Source organism: Lagopus muta, chromosome 15 (genome assembly GCF_023343835.1).
Source record: "Lagopus muta isolate bLagMut1 chromosome 15, bLagMut1 primary, whole genome shotgun sequence".
In the NCBI taxonomy this organism is placed as follows: Eukaryota; Metazoa; Chordata; class Aves; order Galliformes; family Phasianidae; genus Lagopus; species Lagopus muta.
Window position 1 is genome coordinate 12,036,610 of NC_064447.1, and position 22,345 is coordinate 12,058,954.

At 45.7% G+C, this 22,345-nt stretch overlaps 1 protein-coding gene across 8 annotated transcripts in view; it reads left to right on the forward strand.

Annotated features, from left to right (window-relative positions):
• The window catches only part of TTYH3 (tweety family member 3), a 75,514-nt gene that overhangs the window by 50,292 nt on the left and 2,877 nt on the right, over window positions 1-22,345 (forward strand). For 2 of the 8 annotated variants that reach the window (XR_007379953.1, XR_007379954.1), the window contains exons 8-15: window positions 2,008-2,063; window positions 3,236-3,328; window positions 3,425-3,517; window positions 4,239-4,375; window positions 6,326-6,502; window positions 7,409-7,484; window positions 9,531-9,632; window positions 14,912-21,631. Coding sequence is in view for 3 of the 8 variants with exons in the window: in XM_048961162.1 (XP_048817119.1) it covers window positions 2,008-2,063; window positions 3,236-3,328; window positions 3,425-3,517; window positions 4,239-4,375; window positions 6,326-6,502; window positions 7,409-7,484; window positions 9,531-9,611 (713 nt within the window). In the remaining 5 variants the exon portion in view is untranslated. Of the gene's footprint in view, window positions 1-2,007; window positions 2,064-3,235; window positions 3,329-3,424; window positions 3,518-4,238; window positions 4,376-6,325; window positions 6,503-7,408; window positions 7,485-9,530; window positions 9,633-9,811; window positions 11,932-14,409; window positions 14,552-14,911; window positions 21,632-22,345 lie in introns of those variants that run through there. The other 6 variants (XR_007379956.1, XM_048961162.1, XM_048961163.1 and 3 more) reach the window with 6 other exon arrangements.

Genomic DNA, 22,345 nt, shown 5'->3' on the forward strand with positions numbered 1-22,345 from the left:
CTTTGTGTGGTCCTTGCAAAGCAAAGCCCACATAGCAGTTCTCACTGCCCTCCAATCTGCTCATCTTCTGCTAATTGCTTTTTAGAGGAGGCCAAAATCATCCCAAAGAAAGAGCTGGGGGGGGGGGGTGGGAGGTGGAGCAGCTGGCAGAGCTGCCCCAAAGTCGGCTAATGAATTATAAATAACAGCTGTCAGGTTGCTTTGCAGCACATGGGAGCTGGCAGCCTGCGCTGCACTGCTCGGTTCCCAGCGCCTCGGTTTGCCAAAAGGTACATTCAATATTTATGGGAAGTGCTGCAGAGCCGGGATGCTCTCAGGTCCATTCCCTTTGCAGCTCTGCTCGCTTGTGGTTGTGCGTTTTGCTGATTTCTGAGCTGGGAGTGCTTGGAGTACTTTTCCAACCTGGAATACCTGTTAGTGAGAGCCACAGATAGAAGATTAAAGGGAATGGGAGAGAAGGTGTTGGGAGAGAAGGTGGTATGTGTATTTTCAAGCTGCTGTTGTCTTCACTGAGCAAACTTCACCACTGGTTTTGCTAAGCTGATGTGCTCTCATTCATCTGAAGAGGAACTGTAAATGTTTGAGCGTTAATCTCAAGGTACTGGACTGGTAACTCTGTCACAATGCTTGTTCCCTGTGCAGCACACAATTGAGAATCATAGAATGGTGGGGAGAAGCCTGAGATTCATAATCTGTGTGTGCTGACTCTGTCCAGGCAGTTAGTGGTGTATTATGGGGGCTCTTGAGGGCACCAGGCTGGTGAATGAGGAGAAATGAACCTGTGTCTTCAAGCATGGAAATAAGTGATGCCTTAGGAAGTGCATTTTAACTCTGCTTGTCTGTACTCATGTGTAGAAGTACGTGTTCATTGCTCTGCAATGTCTGATAGAACTACTCAGTGTTAAGGATTGCACCTTCTTGCTGGTATTCCAGTAACAGCTTTCTTTCCTGGCCCAGTCTGCACTACTGATTTAATACAGAATATACCTTTCCAGAAAGCTGCAAAAGAAATTACATGCATCTAAGTAGTCTGACACCTCCTAATTAAAATCTAATTGCGTGCAAGTGACATCTACCAGAAAACAGACTGCTGTTTACTTGTTCATCCCCAGTGCATGTCAGAAAGATGAGAACTCTTTTTATATCCATTTCTTTCCTCAGCACGTTCCAAGATGTTTCTTGCTTTCGAAAGCAAGATGTTGAAGTGATAACGTTACTACAGGTTGTTTTCTTCAGCTAGGAGGGCTTTCTTATGTCCTCTACAGAACTCTAAAACCAGTCTCCCCTTTGAGCCCCCAGTCTGGAAGACTTTTTTAGCACGTGAACTTGTATATTTAGGAAGCATTATGTTTCAACATGGTGTGGTAGCATGGGGATGTGTGTTTGCACCTCCCTTGGCCCAACGGTGTGCTTTCACAGGTACTTTAGTTAGCAGCCTGTATTTATATCACCTTTGGCAGCTCTCCTGTGCCAGTGTTTCTGTGGCTGGTTAGTGATCTAGTTGGTGAATGGAATTGGCTGAAAGTTATGTCCTTACTGTATATCCCAGGCGGCAGTGCCAACCTCTGATTGTTTTCAGTGACTATAGAATGGTATTCTGATGCTCAAAAGCTGTAGAAATTAAACATTCAGTTGGACTTCTCCTAGACTGAGGTCTGGTTATGCTATGAGTAAAACTGACTTCTGAACAAAACTTGTATTAATGGTTCCCCTGACAATATAAGCCCCATACTTCTTTATTGTTGAAGGGGAGAGGAGAAAAAAACAAAGCAACAAATAGTCTTTGTTGTGGGGAGCAGAAAACAATTCTTTCTTTATCCCTAAAGATGGCTTATATCCCTTTTTCTAGTTTCCTCCATGCACTAGAGAGAGGGAAGTGGTTTCACTTACATTCCGCTTTCATTTTGTGTATTGCTTCTGGGGCTTAACACCTCCATTGTGGTAGCCATAAAATAGTGCAATAATGGAACACCATCACTAATGTGACTTTCTCTTTTGCCTTTGTAGATACTTTCCGCTATTACATCACCTGTAGCACCGGATACCCCAACCCTTTCCAGCAGGTGAGTGTGAGCACTGTGCCCACCTTCCTTCTCTACTTCTCAGCATCCTGCTTCTCGCAGGGGATGGGTTGAATGCTTTTGGTGCCAGCAAGCAGCAAGTTGCAAGGTATTAGCTGTAGGAAACACTCCACCTGTTGGTAAAGCTTTGGTACCTACTTTCCAGCTGTGCAAGCGATACAGTGAGCAGTTGTTTTCCACCATCACTATTGCTTGTATGGTCTAGGATGCCCTTCAGAGGGAGCTGTATGTGATGTGGTAAGGACCATGGCTTTTGTTCATGATATCTCTGTTTACGTAGTGCTCTTCTAAGAGCAGCAATGTGGAGGCAGAGCACCCACAATTCATGCCAAGGTGGGAACCTGCAGACTTCCTGCTTTGAATCTCCTCTTGTGGTTTGTTTTGGTTTAAGTGGCAACTCTCCACTCCCAAAACGAAGTGGGGTGGGGGAGCAGTTCTCACATATGCCTCTTAAATCCCTTGGGTGTTCGAGGGTTTGCATCCTGAAGTATAAACGTGAGTCATTATTCTTTCGTGTGGGGGCTGAGAAGCAGCACCTGGGCCCATCCCAAACTTTCTCTTCTGTATCAGAGGCCAGAATGAACCCACACCACCCACTGTGCAGCAGACACCAGCTGCTTCAGTTTATAATTAGGATCTTTTTTTTAAATCTCATCTTCCTCTGTTTTCAAGGATGGGAGAAGAACACTTCAGGCTGTGCACCATTGCTATCAGTTGCGTTTCTGGTTGCTTATGTACTCTCTGACATGCTATAGCATGTGAAATTCCCATGGATGCTTAAATGGGGTGTGAGAACTGTACCCCAGTGAAAACAATTTTTAATATTTGATTCCTTCTTAGCCATCTGACTGGGTAGAAAAATCCATCTGTATGCTGTGGTGAGAATATAAGTGCTTTGTCTTGCCTTTTCTCCTGCCCCTCTGGCCTGGCATTGGCCACAGCTCTGCATGCGTGTTTTGTTTGTACTCCTTCCAGTTCAGTAAAAGTAGAACTTAATGTTACTGGAACTGCATACATATCAGCTGAGATTTCCTGAAGTTGAACCATTCGTACAGGTGACACTTCAGTGTTTGCTAGTGAGATTTAAGTCTTAACTCCCAGGAGTTGTGCTGGTCTGTGAGTTGCTGAAACACTCACTGTTTTGTGTTGAGCAGAAACTGTCAGGAAGTCACAAGGCTCTGGTGGAAATGCAAGATGATGTTGTGGAACTCATGAGGTCAGCAAGCAGAGAGCATCCCACCTCCAAGGTAACTCCTCAGTTTTGCTCTCCCTGTGTACATAGCCCGGTATCAGGTTCTTCAGAGCTGCTTCCATGTAATAATCACTGGGCTTATTGCTTACAGGACTATCTTACACGGATCCAGGAGGTTCTCAATTCAACAGAGATAAACTTGCAGCAACTGACAGCTTTAGTAGACTGTCGGAGTCTGCATTTGGTGAGTACTCAGTAACTGGGCTTGTGTTAAGAAAGCACTAAGTGGGTGTAGAGCCTGTAGAGTACTGATTATTCTGGAGTTCCAAATCTCTGGTGTGCCAAAACAGTTTGTAACAACTTTACTGATTGACTCCAGCAGAAAGGAGAATGGGGTTTTGGATCAAGTTAGCTTTGTATTTTTGTGTTTGAAGATCAGTGTAGAAAACCAGATAACGTCTCATTACATCTGCAAGCTGTAAGGTTAAGGGGCCCTGAGCTTGTTTCCGTAGTTCATAGCTTATTGCTTTTCCCACGAAATGCCTTATAGCTGCAGGAAAGCATAATCAAACTATTGCCCTAGCTGCATCTCTGGAAGTATAGAAATAAGTAATCCGTGCTTGTGTTCTTGGGCAATAGGACAGAGCGAAGGAGCTGAAAGGCTTATTGAAAAACATGGTGACTTAAGTTGGGTGGATAAGTTCTATCTTGGATTTTTCCTTTTTTTTCTTTAATCTCTTGCTGCCATGTCTAAATTTGCTTTAGGTTTTGTGAATAGAGATAAAAGTTAAGGAAGTTATGAAAAAACACTCCAGGTCTCCAAAATTAAAATTAAAGTATGCTCTGGAGATGCAGCTATGAACTAGATTGTTTCAGAGAGCATGGTCTGGGGGGGAAGGCTTTTGAATTAGAACTCAGTGTTAACTCTCTAGTGACCAAGAAACTCTGCTCCTTTCTTTCTCCAGGATTACGTCCAGGCTTTGACGGGCTTTTGCTATGATGGAGTGGAAGGCCTCATCTACCTGGTTCTCTTCTCCTTTGTCACAGCCCTCATGTTCAGTTCCATTGTGTGCAGTGTCCCACACACTTGGCAGCAAAAGAGGTATAGAGAGGGTTTAGAACCTGTAGTGTTGTAGAGCTCTTTCCTGATGAAGACCAGCTATTGGATTTGTGCCCATGAGCATCTGGAGCACTTTCCCATGTGATCCCATGAGCGTGAGGCCTTCTTAAGCACAGGTCCAAAGGAAAAAAATCTGCTGGCGTTTGCTGTGGTGGTGATTAATATTTACATCTGAACTTCACTGTGCTGAAATACTACGTGTAAAGAGTATTCAGTACGCTGTAGGACTGGAGTCAAGTCAGAGATGAATGATTGTAGCTGTAGAGAAAGGCAAATGCTTGAACTATGTGCTTCTCTGTACAGTGCCTCTTCTCTTGCATTGCTCTGGCATTTGTTCTAGTATGGGGAAGAGAACTAGGATGAGCAGCAGCTCGCACTTGCCTTTCTTGGCTTTGTTAAAACTAGGGCAACTGACTTGCACAGCTAATAGGAGTTGAAAGCAGTCGTGTCTGCAATAGCATGGGCAGATAAGATGCTTGCACGTTGCTGGTGATCATGTAACAGCAGAGTTGTTTGGAACTACTGTTAATGATGGTAAGGGCTGATCATAAGCCTTGAGCGAATCTTCCTAGGGCCTCAGCAACTGGCTGCTGTACCACATGCAGCTATTAAAATAGCTTTGGGTTCTCTGTTCTTGTAGAAGACTATTAGACTGCGCAGCAAATTCTCCACTGTGGTCCTGAAATGTGATTTTTGTGGCCTAAGCCTAAACTCAAGGTTCAAAGTGGAACATCCAGAACAATAGTAGGAAGCCAGAGCCCGCCAGGCCTGCAGTGCCCACAGAGGAAGCCTTGGGAAATGTCAGAACACTGCTGCAGAAAATGGCTGGTTTCCCTGGCTCTTCCACATACAGCTGTAGAGGCGTTTTCAAGAAGAGAATGGCAGTCTGTTTGAGGGAGAGAGATTTACAGTGTTATCTCTCATGCTGCCCGTACCATCAGCCCCAGCAGGCTGCTGCTGTGAACTGAAAGATTCCCTCTTGCATTATCTGGAGCACTGCTTCTTCCTCTGGCTCCCTCAGGGAGGTGGAGGATGTCATTGCCTGTAAGAAGCTGTACAGGCTGCAATTCCCTGATTAAATCTTCAGTGCCATCTGGTGGTGCAGAAGCTGCAAGTGGTGGTGGGGATGCTCTAGGGATGCCCATCATGTCTCTGCCCAGCAGCAAGACGTTTCACGTTGAGTGTTTTTCTAGTCTTGTCCAGTATCACTAAAATGTACTTCAGATCTTGATACTTCATCCCATAATTAGGGAAATAAAATAACAGTGTGTGTTATTTCAAAGAGACAGAAGAAAGATGGGGAGGAAATCAGCTTGCAAGCAGTTCTGCTCTGTATTAAAATTGATTTAAATTCCTGGCCTTGCTGAGTGAAGAAAGGCTCTAGAGACAAATGTTGTAACTTGCTACATGTGGAGACTTGTGAAGTTTTGTTAGAAGCTGAGGGAGACACTGTGCAACCATAATGGAAGTTCAGACTCTTATCCTTAAAAGCCCTCTGGACATTGCTGCAAGGAATGGAAGGACAGACTGTAGTTTGAAGGATGTTTTGCAGAATGCCTGGCAATACATCCTTCCTACCTCTTTTACATATATTTTTTCCAAAGTACTGTGTATTTTTGGGATGCATGTCCATTCTTTGGTTATGTGACTGAGCAGCTGAAGAACCATATTGTCTGCCAAGCCCTGGGAGAAGACCATAGGGAGACTGCAGGGGATCATGCAATCTAAAAGTCCAGATGGCATCTGTGGGAGGTCTGAGTCACAGTGGTGTAGGCTGTGTTTGACACTGCCACCCTGAGGCATCCCAACTGGGTATAAATGTGGAGGTGTGGAGGATGGTTGGGAGGTTCCTAGGATTGCCATGGTTTCCTGCAAACCCCACGTGTGGGGTGATTGTAGGGTTCTAGGAGGAACTTCTTTTCCTTCTTGCAGAAGCTCAGATGATGATGGGGATGAAGAATCAGCTGCTCAGGGGAGCAGACAGACACACGATAATCTTTACAGAGTGCACATGCCCAGCCTCTATAGCTGTGGGAGTAGTTATGGCAGTGAGACCAGCATTCCAGCAGCAGCACACACAGTCAGCAATGCTCCCGTCACAGAGTACATGTGAGTATCCTGACAAAAAGGCTGAATTGCATCTCATCCAAGTTGCTGCGCTCAGATTTTGTAGTTGCAGGGCTGGTACTTTCAACTAAGCAGTGGAAGTGATAAAGGATTCTGTCTGAAATGTCAAAAGGCATGTTTTCTGATTAGCATCTACTGGGATAGCCTAAAAGTACTGCAGTAGAAAGGGTTCTATTAGGCAGCATGCTCAAAAATAGTACCACTGCTTCGTACTGTGGGATTTAGACATCTGCCCACAGAAAAGGGAAGCAGTGTTATCCAGGCTCCTTACTGCACGATGGTTCTGATCCCTGTGAAGCTTGGCTCTTCAGACAGAGCAGTTTTGCCAGAAGATTTTAAGCCTCCTTAGAGACCAGGAGCCATAGCAAAACCTGCAGGCTCTTTCCTTCTCTGTGTTTGAAGCCACCTCTGGTATTTGTTGCAGTCTGGAGCTGCCTGGTCCAGGTGGGACTTTAAGAGCTTTCTCTAGAAGTGCCAAACCCTGATGGCTCTCTGACTCCCTTTTGGGGCCCATCTCTTGGGCTGGCATATCGTTTTGTTCTTCCCTTTAGATTTTGTCCTTACTTTATCTCCAATTCTGCAGCTTGGCAGTTCTGACTCTGTAGAGAGGCAGATTTTTCGCACAAACCTATTTTTAATTCATTCGATGCGATTCAGTGTGGGCTGTTCTGAGTAAGAGTGTAAAGATAGCGTTATTTCCCTTAGCTTGAGCACAGATTTTGTGACTGAAGAAGGGGATCCACATGGCCTGTAAGAAAAGCTTTGAGGGAGACTGATCTGCTGCAGTAATTCTGGGGGTGCTGTGCTCTGTCCCATGTCACTGTCAGAGACCTTCCCTGGAGAAGTGTGGCACGTACCCCCATTACCATGTGTGTCTTCCTTTCCTAGGAGCCAGAATGCAAATTTCCAGAACCCCCGTTGTGAGAATACCCCGCTCATTGGCCGGGAGTCCCCACCTCCCTCAGTAAGTCTCTCTTTACTGCTCCTCTCTGCTTCAGTGACTTTGGGGAATACACATTTACCACTTCTGTATACTCTCAAGGGAGCTGATTGTGCAGTCCAACACAGGATCTGGCCCATAAATCAAAGCAGTATAGATGAGCCACGGAGAGCAAAACTTAACTGTGCTACTTTTGACATTGCACACAAAAACAGTAAAACTAAATCTACTAACATTAGTAATCTTATGGGCCCAGTCCTGCCACCACTGAAATGCATGAGTGTCTTGGTGGGTGACTTCAGCAGGATGATTCACTTGCATGCATTATTCTTGCTATCTCTGGCACTGCACTGATTCCTTAAGTTTAAAAAGAAGATTGTTAAAGCAGTAAGCTCAGAGTTATTGCTGAACCTCTCTCCTTAATTTGCCCTAAAGAGACAGTGGGGTGAGACTTGTATTTTTTGTTGTTGTTGAGATTTTTTTTTTAATCTTTTGTTTTACAACTCTTTTACTTTCTTTAGAAGCTATTTTTGTATTTAATTTCCTGTGGAGGGGGAAGACAAAAAAAAAAAAAAAGCCAAACACGTTTATGGAAGGTTTTGATATCCTGTGAACCTTACTTACACCAGGACTTGGAGAACATGCCATCGCAGTGCTCGCTAACTTGGTGGTGTGATTGCAGAGGTTGAGTAGTAGCGTGATTAGTAATCAGCCAGTCTTCAAGTGTAGGTAAAGAAAATGCACTCAGTGGCACACGATTTAAATCACGGGGAGGGGAGGAAGGAGTAGGAACTGTGGTGGGAAGGGGGATAATCACATTCATTTCTCACTTCACAACGACCACTTCATCTCGCCACAGATGAAATAGAATAGTGAAAAGGTGATCCTTGACTTGGTAGTTGGCCAGATCTCTTGCAACCTTCTTAGAAATACAAACAGGTTTGTTTTTGGTTTTGTTTTTGTTTTTTTCCTGTTGCCTGGTGTTCTGAACAGAAGTTTTGGTAGTGTTATCTGCTCTCAGCAATGAGACAGTACTCAGAGGAGCTGACGTGTGGCACGCAGTGTGGCGTGGCAAGAGCTTGCTTTACCACTGGCATTTCCTGCCACTATCCCTCTGGATCTGCCAAGACATATGTTCCTTCTGTGTCTGTAGGCCAAGGTCCTGCCTCCCCTTCCCCTATTGCTCTTCTGCTTCAGAAAAAAAGCACACTCCTTTCTGCAGGGGCTTTAGTTATGCAAGATGCTTCCTGGTTCTTCAGTAGCTGTTTGCGTTAATACCCTGAAAGGGGAACTGAGTCCTGGTGCCTTAGGCTGGTTTCTGGGAGGAGATAAAGATGAGATTTTATTTTTGCAGGGGAACTTGACTTGACAGCAGCCTGTGTGGTCTATAGGGAAGTGCATGAGCAGGGGAAGGAGGAGAGTGCATTGCTGCTCCTGTAGACAACTGAGCTTCTGCCTCGGTGAAGCAAGGAATGGAATGTAGGATAAGTGTGGTTTCTGGAAGGGCACACTGATAGGTGGAGAGAGAGAAAATCCTTTTTGCAGTCCTGCAGTATAGGCAGTCAGCAGAGGAGGGGCACTTTTCTGTTTCTGTATTCACAGCTCTCCATAGTAGGTGGCTGGGATCGTATGGAGGCAGAAGAACTTGCATGACCTGTTTGAAGGAAATTATCTGTGGAAGGAGAGAGATAGGAGGATACTAATGCTCGTGTCCCTGCCTCTTACTGGGAGGGAGAAGGGGAGTTCACCATGTCAATAGGGCATATCCAGTGAGTGGACAGAGCTGACGCATTCCATTTTGCTTTCTTTCTGAGAACAGATGGTGAGGACTGAGATGTGATGATCCTGCCGCATTGTTTGTCCGTTACTTTTCCTTGCTTTTTGTTTGTTTGTTTTTTTCCCTCTTCTCATTCCTTCTGTTTTCTCCTTCTTGCCACAGGGCTGTTCCTTTAGGGTTGTAGAGCCCACCTTGTCACTGACACACACCACAGCGTTTCACTTGCTTGCACTGTATTTTTCATGCACGTTGAGGCTGCACTCTCTTTTTCTCTCTTTCTTGCGTCATCACAGTTGTATTTGGCTGCCATGGACAGTAGCAGCCATATGAGCTGGCAGCTTAAGCCCTCGGACAGTGCACGGACATACTGGTAACAGCGCCCGCAAATGGAACAGGTACTGGAAACAAAAAGGTCCTTCTTGCTCAACCCCTTCTCCACTCCTGACCACTCCTCATCCCTGCACTGTTTATCCCAGGCCAGTGCCTTTTATTTCTTCACATTCCTTTCCTCTGCACCTCCCACCCCATTCCCTCCTGCCAAGGGTTAAAATGACTTAGTTTTGCTCTGGTGCAGACTCAAGCAGCAGATTTAACCTTGGAAAGGCTTCTGGTGCTCGATGTGATGGCTACAGAGACCCGTGCCTCACAACTCATGGCTGCTTTAGCTCAGAGTGCACACTGGAGAACAGCTTCAACACTTAGTCCTGAGCGCTGCTTAAATGTGGAATTAGTGGTGCACTTTAAATGCAGAATAGAAGTTCTTCCATCCCAAGAAGCTGCTTTAAAGCGAGAACCAATCTAGTAGCTTTTCAGTCAGGACCAGTTCTCTTATTTCAGCTTTTTAGCTTCCCTTGATCCCTGCTGCTGTTCTTTTTGTATTGACTGCTCATAGCAGCATGTGCCCCAAACCACAGATGTTTATCTGCCACGTGCTTTAAGCTCCTCAGTAGGATTTTTAATTTGTTGAAAGGCTGTGGTTGGTAGTGGTGGCCTGTCCTAAAGAGTTATTTCAGTGCCTGTTAGAACTGTGTGCAGCTTCTCCTTGCATTTAAAGTCAGAAAGGAGTCAGTTTAAAGACAACTTCCCTAAGGCTCCAGGCATAAGCACTAATATTTATTTCATTCTGTTTCAAAACCTTTTACTGTTTTGTTTGTTCTGTGTATGTCCGACTCATTTCATCCATCTCCCATGGGCTCTGTGAACAGAGCCCCCTTAGCATCATTTCACTGTCTGAATTTTCAATGTGCTGTTGTTGCTGACAGTCTCCAAGACAGCCAATGTGTCTTCCCTCACAGTAGTCCATCAGAAAGCCACTTGCATACAGAAAGAGTAGGTGGTCTGCATTAGGCCTTGGAGTTTTCAGCTTGGTTGAATACAGGGTGTAATGAAAGCTCCCAGGCAGCTCACCTGGTGTAAAGGACAGCGTGTTTCCCCAAGGGAGCTACAGCCATGCAGTGACTGGAAGGTGCTGGTTCCAGTTGGAATAAAGGGGCTATTGCTTTTGGCCTGTGCAGTCAATGACCCCTGTCTTAATTCTGTTCCCAGGAAGACGTGTCCATAAAGCTGCTATTCCTTCATTTCTGCCGTTCTTGTTGGGACTTCTCTTAGCCTTGCATTGGATTCCTTTCTGTCATGTTGCTGCTTGGTCTGTGCTCTTGCTGCCTCTTGCCATTTGTCTGCCTGTCTTGTGACGTGCTGGGAAGTGTGCTGTCTGACCTGGATGTCTCAGTGCCCTCTGCCATGGTGCATGAACACAAACCTGTCTTGAAGCATGGTGCTGGAACCCATGGAAGGGTCACAACTTCCTTCAGTCTTAAGCCTCGTAAAGACTGCTCCTGGGCTCATGGTGGTCTTTCTGCTTCCTGCAGGTGGTATTGTAGCAAAGTCAGAAGACTGCTTATGAGTCTGTCCCATGAAATAAAGTACTGCCTGGTGGGGGAAAATTCTAGGGTCTTTATACTGGGCTTGAATTATCCTCTGGGCTGGAACATGACTTCAGTCTTCACTGTCTTCTATTTCCCTAAGGTCACACCCAGAGTTAATGTGTCTGTCTGCAGGGCTAAGAAAAAGTCATTGCATTCTTTCCAAGACTTTAAAAACAAACAAAGCAAACAGAAACTCTGTTCTTTGGACTTGGTCGACTTATTCTCTTTGAATTCAGAACCCACTGGCTGGAATTGGCTATTTCCCTCCATTTGTACCTCCCATTCATAATGATACCAAACTCTGTGTTTACTGTGCTGTAGCTATTTGAGAGGTGGATCAACCTTTAAGAACTTGACTCCAGAAACTTTGATCTTTATTGGCTTACTAAAATAGCTCTGGCAGGAAATCAAAGTCAGGGTAGCCAAAGAGATGTATTTATTTTAACAAGTAGTCAATGGTTTTTACTTGGAGTCATGGTTTCACACGGTAAGTGATCTTCCAGAGCAGCTCTGTTAGCAGTGAAGTACTCACGATCTGCACAGTTCACAGGACTTGGTAGAATTTATGGTCTCTAAAATTAACCAATTACTCTCATTATTAGTATTTTTTGCAACAAATGATTCCTTTGTATGCAAACCGCTTCTGTTAATCCCCTCACTCTCACGTGTTCACTAACCGTACCTATGAAAGTTTATGCCCTCAACAAGGCTAAATGTGAATGATTCTTTTTCTTTCAAGAGATGCAAAATAAACTCTTGTGCAATCAGCTGTGTTTGTCCTAGCTGACTGGTAAGTGCCTGGGAGGTGTGCTGTGTTGGCTAACACAGGCCACCTGGAGGAACAGCAGCAAGAAGTCTCTTAGGCCCTCTGCTTGGGGTGGCTGAGAGTGGGGAGAAGGCATTGACCTCCTTGCTGTATTTAAAAGGGTACAAGAGGGCATATAGGACCTGGGGGCTGAGAGTACTGGAAGAATCGATGCATTGTGCATGTTCTTTGCCTTCTATGCAAGTCTTTAAAGGGAACTAAATGCAACTGTGTGCATGATGGCTGTGTAAGGCAGTGTATCCAGGTCACCTGAGAGCAGAGACCAAGACTTCCTTAGCTCCAAACTGTGCTCAGGCTTAGAAGTCTTTAGGTCTTTTTAAAAGAAGTTATTTTCTAAGTTATTTTAATAGTGAATAGTATAGTTTGGTTTCATATCCATGTGACTGGCGAGTTTCTCCTGGTACATCTTCATTTGTTGGCCTGTCCAGATGTTGGGGTCTGTGTATTCCACAGCATCTTCCCATTGCTTCACAGCAAAGGATGTGCACTAAAGTGCTTAGATGAGAGATGCTGACAGCATGTGGAGCAAAGCATTCATGCAGTGATTCTAATGTAGTTACTGAATATTTGGTGCATGCTTGTGGAGCTGTGCTGTGCTGGTTGTAAGAGGTGTGCAGAAGTTCTAGCTGTTTCCAATTTTCAACCCAACTTTTCATGGCTGTTAGGAATATCCTTAACAGAAGGAGTAACCAGTTCAAACTGTAATGGGAAAAGGTTGTAAGGTACAAAAATCCTGAGTTAAGGAGAGAACATCAGCCCTAACTCTGACTATTGAGTCTTGATTTGTTCCTTGTGGTGGATTGCAGGTAGGTTTGAATGTAAAAATGCATTCTGCTTGACTGTTTTGGTTTTGTTTTTTTCTTTGGGGAGGAAGGAGCAAATTCTTTTCAACTTCTCTTTCCACAATGGGTACATTATTGAAGTATGGTTCATCAAGCAGTCCATCTTGATTGTTAATGTTCTAAAGAAAATTGATGCTGCAAGTTGTGCACTGAATCTATAGGATTTCCATGATCCTAGAAGTTGGTTGTTTTTTTTTTTCAAAATACATCTTGCAAAACCTTAACAACTGCAAATTTTCTTTTCATGCTCATCTCCTACCATGCTTTGCATATGGGATACAAATGGAAAATGAGCAATCAAATGCATTTTGCCTTCTAAGATGTTCTTCATAGCGTGATGCTTGGCTGGAGATTTCAACATTATGCTATCTGTGAATGTGTCCTGCTTATCTTATGAGAAAATTCTTTGACTTCTAAGCCTCTTTGAGCCTGCTGGGTTAGTCTCATGTTTTAATAATGCCCTAAACTTCATTTCTGAAACAGCAATCGTATTTCATAAACTGTATGGAATACAGTCCTCAAACTGGCTCAGCTTGGCATATTCAACCTTTTCTTTCTCACTGGCAAAAAGAAAGAAAAAATCTTAAAAAGAGAAAGAACGTGTATGCCCTTTGTCTTCTAAATATAGATGCTGTTTCTGGGCCAGAGTTTTATATTAAGATCCACGTTCTGCAGAAAATTTTCCCCTTATGGAAGATAGTAAAAGATAAGTGTGCCAATGAGCCCCAGGTATTTTCATCTTCTGCCAGTGGGGTCAGCCCTGATGAAGGAGCAGTATCTCTCTTCTACTGTACACAGGTTCAGCCTGGTTTGGTCTTTGAAGGAAAACTGAAAATGCTGTTAATTCTCTGAAACCTCCTTTGAATAGCCAGGCTTTTGAAAGCCTAAGGATGCCTCATAATGTTCTTTCCCAGTGGGCAAGATAAATCATAGCTCCTGGTGTGGAACTGCCTTCCAGTTGTCTTTTGTGCCAGCTTAACTGGCTATTTTATGTGGTGCAGTTTTAAAGGCGATAATAAGTCAGTATGCTGAAGAGCACTCCTGGGAAGTAAGATGTGGATTTACAGAATTATTCAAGCTCCTGCTGGAATTAAAAAGAGGAAAAAGCACCTGTCCTCATTGCTTGGTTTGGAGTATCGTGGTAGCTGAATCCCAGAAGCACTAACATGGCCAAGATCAAAGCACTGAACGCATTGAAACAAAGAAGTCTCTCGTTCTTCCTGCAGTGTATTTGCATGCTTTTCAGCTCAGCATCCAAAGCTGGATGGCAGGTGTTATCTCAGTAGCCTCTGGGAGCAGTTTGGGATTACCTTGCTTTGTATTAAAAATTGTAAAGCAACCCAAACCAAAGGCACCTCACACCTCTGTGAGCTTCTTTTCTCACCCCCAGGCTGGAGTCTTGTCTACCACTGCATGGTATACAGGCTGGATCCCATGCCATGGTGGATAATTAACCACCTGATAACTATTAAATAGCTAATATCTTGTTGGATGGCAGCTTGTTTCCAGTCTGGTTGGGTTTGTCCTTTCTCAGGCATAAATTGTTCACAGGATTCATTCTTCCACGCTTTCCTTTCAGAGTGTCCATTTGTGATGTGTGCAATCTTCTGATGATCTCATTGCAGAGAAATGCAATGAACTTTACACCTCTTTTCTTTTCAACCTCCTTTTCTGGCATGGTTGAAAGAATCAGCATGACTAAAAGAGGATGAAGGTGTGAGGTGGGTTTTTACATCTGTATCATTTCCACTTCCCTTTCTTCTTCTAAGTGAAATATGGCACGTTTTGATTCAATGACTATAGGACTTCATTCTCTATAGAGAGCTTGGATAAATCATTAGCCCATGTGCACTGACCTGGCGAGCATCCTTGCAGCAGGCTATACCAGTGTGTTGCTCTACACAGCGACTTTGAAACTTTCCTTGTCAAACCAAGCCAGCAGCTCCTTGATATGCAGCAAATGCTGCCAATGCTGTGCTGGGAAGTGATTGCAATCTGTTGTTCCATTCTAATATTTATTCTGACTTCTCTGTTCTGTTGTTTTTGTTTGTTTGTTGTTTTCTTGTCTTGTTTTCCTCCAGTACACCTCCAGCATGAGAGCCAAATACCTCGCCACCAACCAACCTCGTCCAGATGCTGGCAATGTGCATTAAGATGAGAAAGCAAAAAAGAAAAAGAAAATCAAAAAGAAAAACAGCAACACAATAAAAACCAACAAAAAACAACAGCAACAAAAACCCACATGTGCAGTCAGACAAAACAATGTGCCAACTGCTGTGCCCCTGTGCTGTCCTCGTAGAACAATCCTGCTGTTCTGCCCCAAATCCAGTGCAGCTCCTTCAGTTTCTCCAGCTCAGAACACCCCTCCAACCTCATACCTGCCCAATGGAGTGGAAGCCCTTTTTGAATCCAAGCCTTTGCTTTGTTGTACCTGATGTACAAAAGAGAGCAAGCATGTGCAGGCAGAGCAGCTGAAAGATCACCTGCCTGCCCTGGGCTCCACCTGCCTGGGGCCAGCTTTGTCGGAATAATAGCTAGAAAGCATTGGTGAATATCTTCTGCCTGCATTTTTTCTCTTTCAGTTCCCCAGAGGAATGTGGTGAAATATGGTGGTAGATCTGCTGTGGGATCAGCAGAGCTGCTCGGTCTGTCAGATGCTGAAGAGGCAGAGGCTCGGTGTCTGTGACAACGTGCAACCAGGGGAAGCTGAGTTGATGCGCAGTGTGGCATCATGGTGGGAGTCCCCTGGTCCAGTGCCCTGTGTGGGGGAAGGGAAACCCCTGCCTCTTGCTGTCTCTGCACATCCACTGTATTTTGGGAGCCTGTGGTTCTGTTCTAGGAAAAAAAAACCACTCCACTACCCTGATAACTTCTTTTTTTTTTTTTTAAACCACTAAGAGAATGCCTTTTTCTTTCCCACTGTAGCTAGCATGTGAATTCTTGAGAAGGAGCAGAGGATCCCAGCACCTTTTAACTACCCTGGCCATTGCTCTGAACCTGACCTCTCTGCTCCATCAGGGAAGCCCAGGTACTTGCAGAAGGCATTCTGCAGCAGGGTGCTGCCTTTACCAGGCTGACACAGATCAAACAGGAGCCAGCCACTGCCCACTTGGTGCCAAACTTTTCCAGGAAAAGACTTTGTGGTGGGGATTTTTGCACTAAAGAGTTTCAGCTCTCTGATGCTAAGTCTTATGGGACAGTCAGCTTGTGAAAACAAGAGGGGCTACAAGCACCGATGGATTTATAGTAAATGCAAGCTCTCCCTGCAAGAGTGACCTGTGAACTCTGCTGGACTTTCTTCTCGTTTTCTTCTTTTATCACCATTTACAGCACAGGGTTGTTGAACTGGCACTGAAGGAGGTTTTTTGGAGCCTCAATCCTAACAAACTCACAAGATCCTCAGTGTATCTTCTGTGCTTCAGAATCAGAAGCCCGGATGCCATCTGGATAACGTTGTGACTATCAGAACATGTTTTTATTCTCTTTGTTTTTGTTTTTCAAGGCACATTGCTAACCACTCTCTGACCATATTAAGGCACACATAGGCATTTTTCTAGCTACGAGGCAGAACAAAGCTTGCAAAGGGGCAGCTGGGTGCCTGCAAAGGGCAACATCCTCCACTGGTGCTGTACTTCCCACTGAAGAGCAGTGCTCCAACAGGCACTGGCAGCTTCCCACTGGAAGAGGAGTCTGCCTCACAATGGGCTGGTAGTACTGTAGAGTAATGACCTTCCAGTGGGGAAACTATGATGTTCTTTTGTGACTTCTTCAGTTTGTTTTACCTCTGAGCAGGGGCATCTTAGTGTGTAGCTGCTGAGTGTGGCATTAAATAACTGGCAGAAGAGACGGAGTGGGAAATATCCCTCAAACTGGAGCTGAGCCATTGGCAGAGGCAGTTAATCTTCACCTCCATGACATTCAGACTCAGGGTCTGTTGATCCCACGTTTGCTGTACGAGGCGCAAAATCTACCGATCTGCCTTTCCTCAAGTCAGTTGCCTTCTTGCAGTGAGGTAAGAATTGCTCCTCGCAGGTGGCTGAGATGATGGTATTGGCTGTGAAAGGGTACCAGCTGTGTGGAAAGCAAGCTTTATGCTCCTCACGAGAAGATAAACGACTAACAGACTGAAAAAAATACAGGCCAGCTTTTACCATTCAAAGGGATGAGAAGGAAAGGGAAGAAGAGGCATCACAGAATAAGAATTGGGGAAAAAACTTCACCGTAAATCTCTGGAAGCAGGATTTTCTTGCTCAGGACTGAGTAGGCCTTTCAGACACATTTGATGGGCTTCACGCTGAAACATACCTCAGTGTTATCAAATAACAAGGGCAGGGAGAGTGCTGCAGGGTGCATGGAGGGACACTGGGGCTCACGAGCGCCAGATTTTCCACCCTGTCCTAAAGGAAAACCTAGGAGTAGAGCATGTGGCATAGTTAACTCGCAGGGTCCAAAGTATGGAATTGCTGTCTAGGAGCAGCAGAGCCTTCCCCTTGCTTTGAAGAAAGAAGCAAGATGCATATAATCCTGATTAAGACCAAATTGTTCTGTCCCTTCAAGGATGTGCCCAGATTGCTACTTAGGTTACCATTTTTAGGGGGGGGATGCCCTAAATCTGTGGCCTGATCCAACTCCCTGATGGCAAGTTTTCTGGAAGCTTGAGGTGAGGATGTGGGGAACCCTGTGAAGACAGGTGCTTCTGTATATTGCCTCTGCTGTGTACAGAATGAGTCTGGAACACGTGTGTGACTGCACTTCGGAAGGGGCTGCATCTGAGTTGTCACAGCAGCACTGCCTGCTGCTACAGGGGTAATGGGGAAGCCTGTGCCTCTTGTTTGCAGCATCTAATGCAGCAGCCACCTTGACTTGCTTCTTTCCAAGGTTCAGCACAGCCACCCTTACCACCCAGAACAACTTCTGACAACACTTGGGCTTGCAGCAAGGCACAGATGTGGAGGTATGTGCTCTCTGACTTCAAAATATAACTGGAAAGAGTGTTTTGGAGATGACATTTTGCTCTCTGGAGGCCAGCATAACCTGACTGCAGTGTGAGCTGTGTACTTTTGTCCAGCCAGCACTTCCTTTACTTGACATGGATATTGCACTTTTGTAAAGCATCCTGGAACTCTGCTGCCCCGCTGCATGCTGTGCAGAGCGCTGGATAGGAAACACAGACAAACGGTTTGGTTTTCTTTTAGTATTGTTATTACTTTTTCTCCTTTTTTTTTTTTCTTCTTGTTTTTTTTTTCTTCTTTTTTTTTTTAAACTGGAACCTTGAGCAACAGCATGGCATTTCTGCAGACTGGTCTGAGTAGATCTGCTGAAGAACAGATGGCCTTTGCCTATTCCTATGGCTGTGACACAATCAGTCTCATCCATATGGTCACATTTTGTCTGAGGAGGGGACTCTCAGAAGCCAAGATCTCCCAGACTCTGTGCCTCCCTCTTGAGTGAACAGCAGGTGCTATCTGGCAAAGACTCATCTGTTCTAGATGGCATTCATGGTTGAGGGAGTCCAAACTCTTCGAGCTGTAGGAGGGAAAGCTGTAGAGATTTCTCTCTCTTCCATTGTGTGTCTTTGTTCTTAATGTGACAAAATGCCAAGGCCATATCGCCTGGTGTGTCCCAGCTGACTTTATCAGAACATTTATCATGTTACTGGTTGCTGACAAAGGGGTCCAGAATTCAGGGGAGCTGAGATTGGCCTCTGGACACCTCGCTGACTGTGGAAGGAGGGAGGCTGGTCCAGCTGGAGGCGACTGCATTGCTGAAGGCACTTCATGTTACTTTTTCAGAAGCACAAATGTGGTCATTGGCTTGTCTGGTTGGCTTGGTTTATTTCCACTACATCATCATGTGTGAATGACTTTTTCTTTTGAAACTGAGAACTCTTCCAAGCACACGAACATCTCCACAATGTGAAATGTAAATAGCATGTTGGACTCTCGTGTCCAGTGTTCAAGACTGCATTGTAATTGTAAAGGAAATCAAATCAAGACTTGGCTGTGAATTTCTTGTGCTGTCTTGGGAATATAACTGTAGTGTTTGTATCCTGTATGTATTATTAAACTGAATTCATTTTATGTGCTGATAAAAGGGTTCAAGCTAAGGTTTTTAGCGTGCATCCATGTATCCAAATGTGAAGGATGGAGTGCTCCCTTCCCCTCCTGTCCTTTTTAAGTTTTCTCCATTTGATAGCTGTTAATTTTCCGTGTACAGTCATCTCAGCCACGATGCAAGGATGTTCATGTGAGTGCTTTGAGGAGGACGCAGTGCATGAGGATTTCAGTGATTCCTAAGTCAGGATTTCCATAGCTGTTCCCTAAAAATATGCTATGCTGTGTTCACACGAAAAGTTTGGCTTTTCTGAGAGTAAATGTTTTCTCAGGGGGCTGCTTGGCCATCGCTCATGAGGACTCCGGGTGCTGCCAGGTGTTAGCAGGCAGGAGTGAGTGGATACCTATATGAGCAAGGTACAGATCCCCATATGGATAAATCCATGTTTAACTTCTGGTCCTATCATTTCCTTTTAGCAGCAACAGAAATCACATGCTGAGCCCTCTGAAGGGAAGGGAAGTGTTGTGGCTTGTTGGTTGTAGTCACCCTGCCTGGCGTAGGCTTGGGTTAGTTGGGTTTCTCCTTTGGTGGGAACAGGTCTATGCAGCACTTCCTACAGGGGGAGCAAGGAGAAGCCAGCATCTTTCCCCCCAGAGTCGGTCGGTGTAACTCACTGAACATCTTGGGCTTCTTTCAGATTCTGAGGAGTAGGTCTTACACCTTGAGAGATGGGGCCTGTCCTGTAACCAGATTGGTTCTGTTATCACCACCTGCTCTCCTTTTCCAGAAGTGATGGAGGTGTGAGCTGCAAGTGGCTTCTCCACTCCTCCCAGGAGGTCCAGCAGAAGCATCAGCTGTGTTGGTGGCAGTGCCTGGATGTGCCACAGAGTGCTAATGAGCGCTCTGTGCTTTGGGGGGAGCAGTGTGGGCCCCAGCTGAGCCCCCTGAGGAGCATTGCCCAAGAGAGGGGCTGTCACGGAGCCTGGAGCTCCCCGGTGCTCACCCAGCCCTAAAGCAGAACCCAAAAGGGCATGCAACCAGAACATTCAAAACACTCCTTTCCAGAAGAGGAGAACTGTAGCATGAAGCTCTTAGGTGCTCTGCGTATTTGATACCACATCGCTCCTCGCTATGCAATTCCAAACTCCTTCCTTCCTCTTCCTCCTCCAATCTCACACAGAGGCTCCTCCAGCAGCCTCTGCCCCCGGGGGGCCCTGGGCTCCTCAAACAGCTTCATTCCATTTGTTGTCCTCCACGTTGGGTCCGGGTGCTCCGCTGCTGCATCGCGTGCCTCAGGTCCCTTAGTAGTGGGGCAGCCCCACGAGTCATAGTTGCATCATTCAGAGGGCAGTTCTTTTCTTGGACACTGTGCACAGAAACCTAAAGATGAACACGTTCCTGGCCTTTTTGTAACTTTTCTGTTCTACTTCTTAACCATAATGGTTGTATATCATACCACTTTATATACATATATAATATATAAATATATATAATTTTTTTTTTTTTTTTAAACTTTGGACCTGCTAGTTTCTTTCGAGTGTTCCTGCACTTACCCAAAATGTTTTTAAATTGTGAGGGTTAAAGAGGATTGAGCCCATTTTTGTATCTTTACTTTTAATTCTGTAGTTCTATTGATTGTAATGTAGCTATTTTTTACTGTAACTTTTTGGTTTGCAAATACTAAAAAAAAAAAAAACAAAAAAAAAACACAAAAAAAAACACAAAAAAAACAAACAAAAAAAATCCCTAAATGTAATTTCTGTGGTTTCTATTCAGCTTGGGTTTCATGTTTTAAAAAATAAATGATATAAAACCACCGTTCTTCCTTATTGATTCACACTGCTCACAAACCTGCCTGAATTGTTGGTGCCTCTCATGCACGGCGGTGTCTCCATGGGCTGAGGGCAGGCAGCAGAGCTGTGAGATCGCTGGTAGAGGGGGAAAAGAAGGGCCATGTAGGATGGGTACCAACCTCACCAGGAGCCGATGCCCCCAGATGTCACTGCTGGGCTGGGCTGGCATCCTTCAGTGAGGCTTTGACTCTTCAATGCAATATTTATTGATGTGCTGTGAGGCCATTGGTGCAGTGCAGAAACACCAGTGGCTTTTTGCTGCCTTTTCACCCTGATGCCCCTTTCCCCCCAAGCTGAGGGAGCTGGGCTTGTTCAGCCTGGAGAAAACAAGGCTGTGGGGTGACCTCATTGCAGCCTTTCAGTACCTGAAGGGAGCCCACAAACAGGAGGGGAATCAACTCTTTGAAAGGGTTGACAACTGCAGGACAAGGGGAAATGGTTTGAAGTTGAGGGAGGGGAGATTTAGGTTGGACGTCAGGGGGAAGGTCTTTACAGAGAGAGTGGTGAGGTGCTGGAACAGCTGCCCAGAGAGGCTGTGATGCCCCGTCCATCCCTGGAGGTGTTCAAGGCCAGGTTGGATGGGGCCCTGGGCAGCCTGGGCTGCTACGAAATGGGGAGGTTGGTGGCCCTGCATGTGGCAGGGGGGTTGGAGCTTCATGATCCTTGAGGTCCCTTCTGACCCTGGCCATTCTGTGATTCTGTGATTCTATGATGTGAATCCACCAGGAACCAGATTTCCTCCCTTCATTAATAATTGACAGATTTGCCTCTCTTCTTATTCACCCCCTAAAAGAAGCACCTGTGTCTTCCATCCATGTGCTGATTAAACCCAGCTTGGAGCAGCAACAGGCAGCTGATGGCAGGAGAGAAAATGAAGCCCCCGGCAGTCAGCAGGTAAATATTCTACCAGGTGGTGACCCTCCAAGGGATGGGAGCAGCCCGTGCCCTTTCCCAGTGCTGGCAGCTGGCTGTGCCCGGCAGGCTTTGCTCACTTGCGTGGGTCGAGGCAGGGCTGGTGCCTGCATGACGGAGGGGAGCGTGAGGAACGTGTTTGGATGAACCTCACCCTCTACTCAGCCTTCAGTAGTGGTCCGTTAGATCTCCATCCTCGCAGATAAGGCACAGAGGAATGCCCTGGGGAGATGCTTTCAGATGTCTTTGCGCGCTCTTCTTGCCAGGGCTCCGGTTTCCCTGCTCCCCGAACGGGGAGAACCAGATCTCTCTGACCGCGTGGGGATGCTGAAGTCCTGCACTCGGCAATCGGAAGGCTTTGAGGCGGAGGCAGCCACAGGAGGAGCGAGCAGGCAGCAATGCGGGCTGCAGGGCTGTGGCTCCCCAGCCGGCTCCGTGGGGCACAGCAGCCCGCAGGGCCCACGGTGAGATCCCCGCTCAGGACGGGCCGTTAATCCCTCCCAGCTGTGCAGGAACCTAAGAGGTGTTACAGATGTAGTGATGAGCGGGCTCTGCTCCCACCTCCCTTCCTGTTCCCACCAGCCAAACAGCACGGCACGGGATGCTCTTACCCCATAAATCATCGCTCAGATGATCTGAACACAGCTGCTAGGGGTCCGGGATGGGATGGGATGGGATGGGATGGGATGCTCCGGC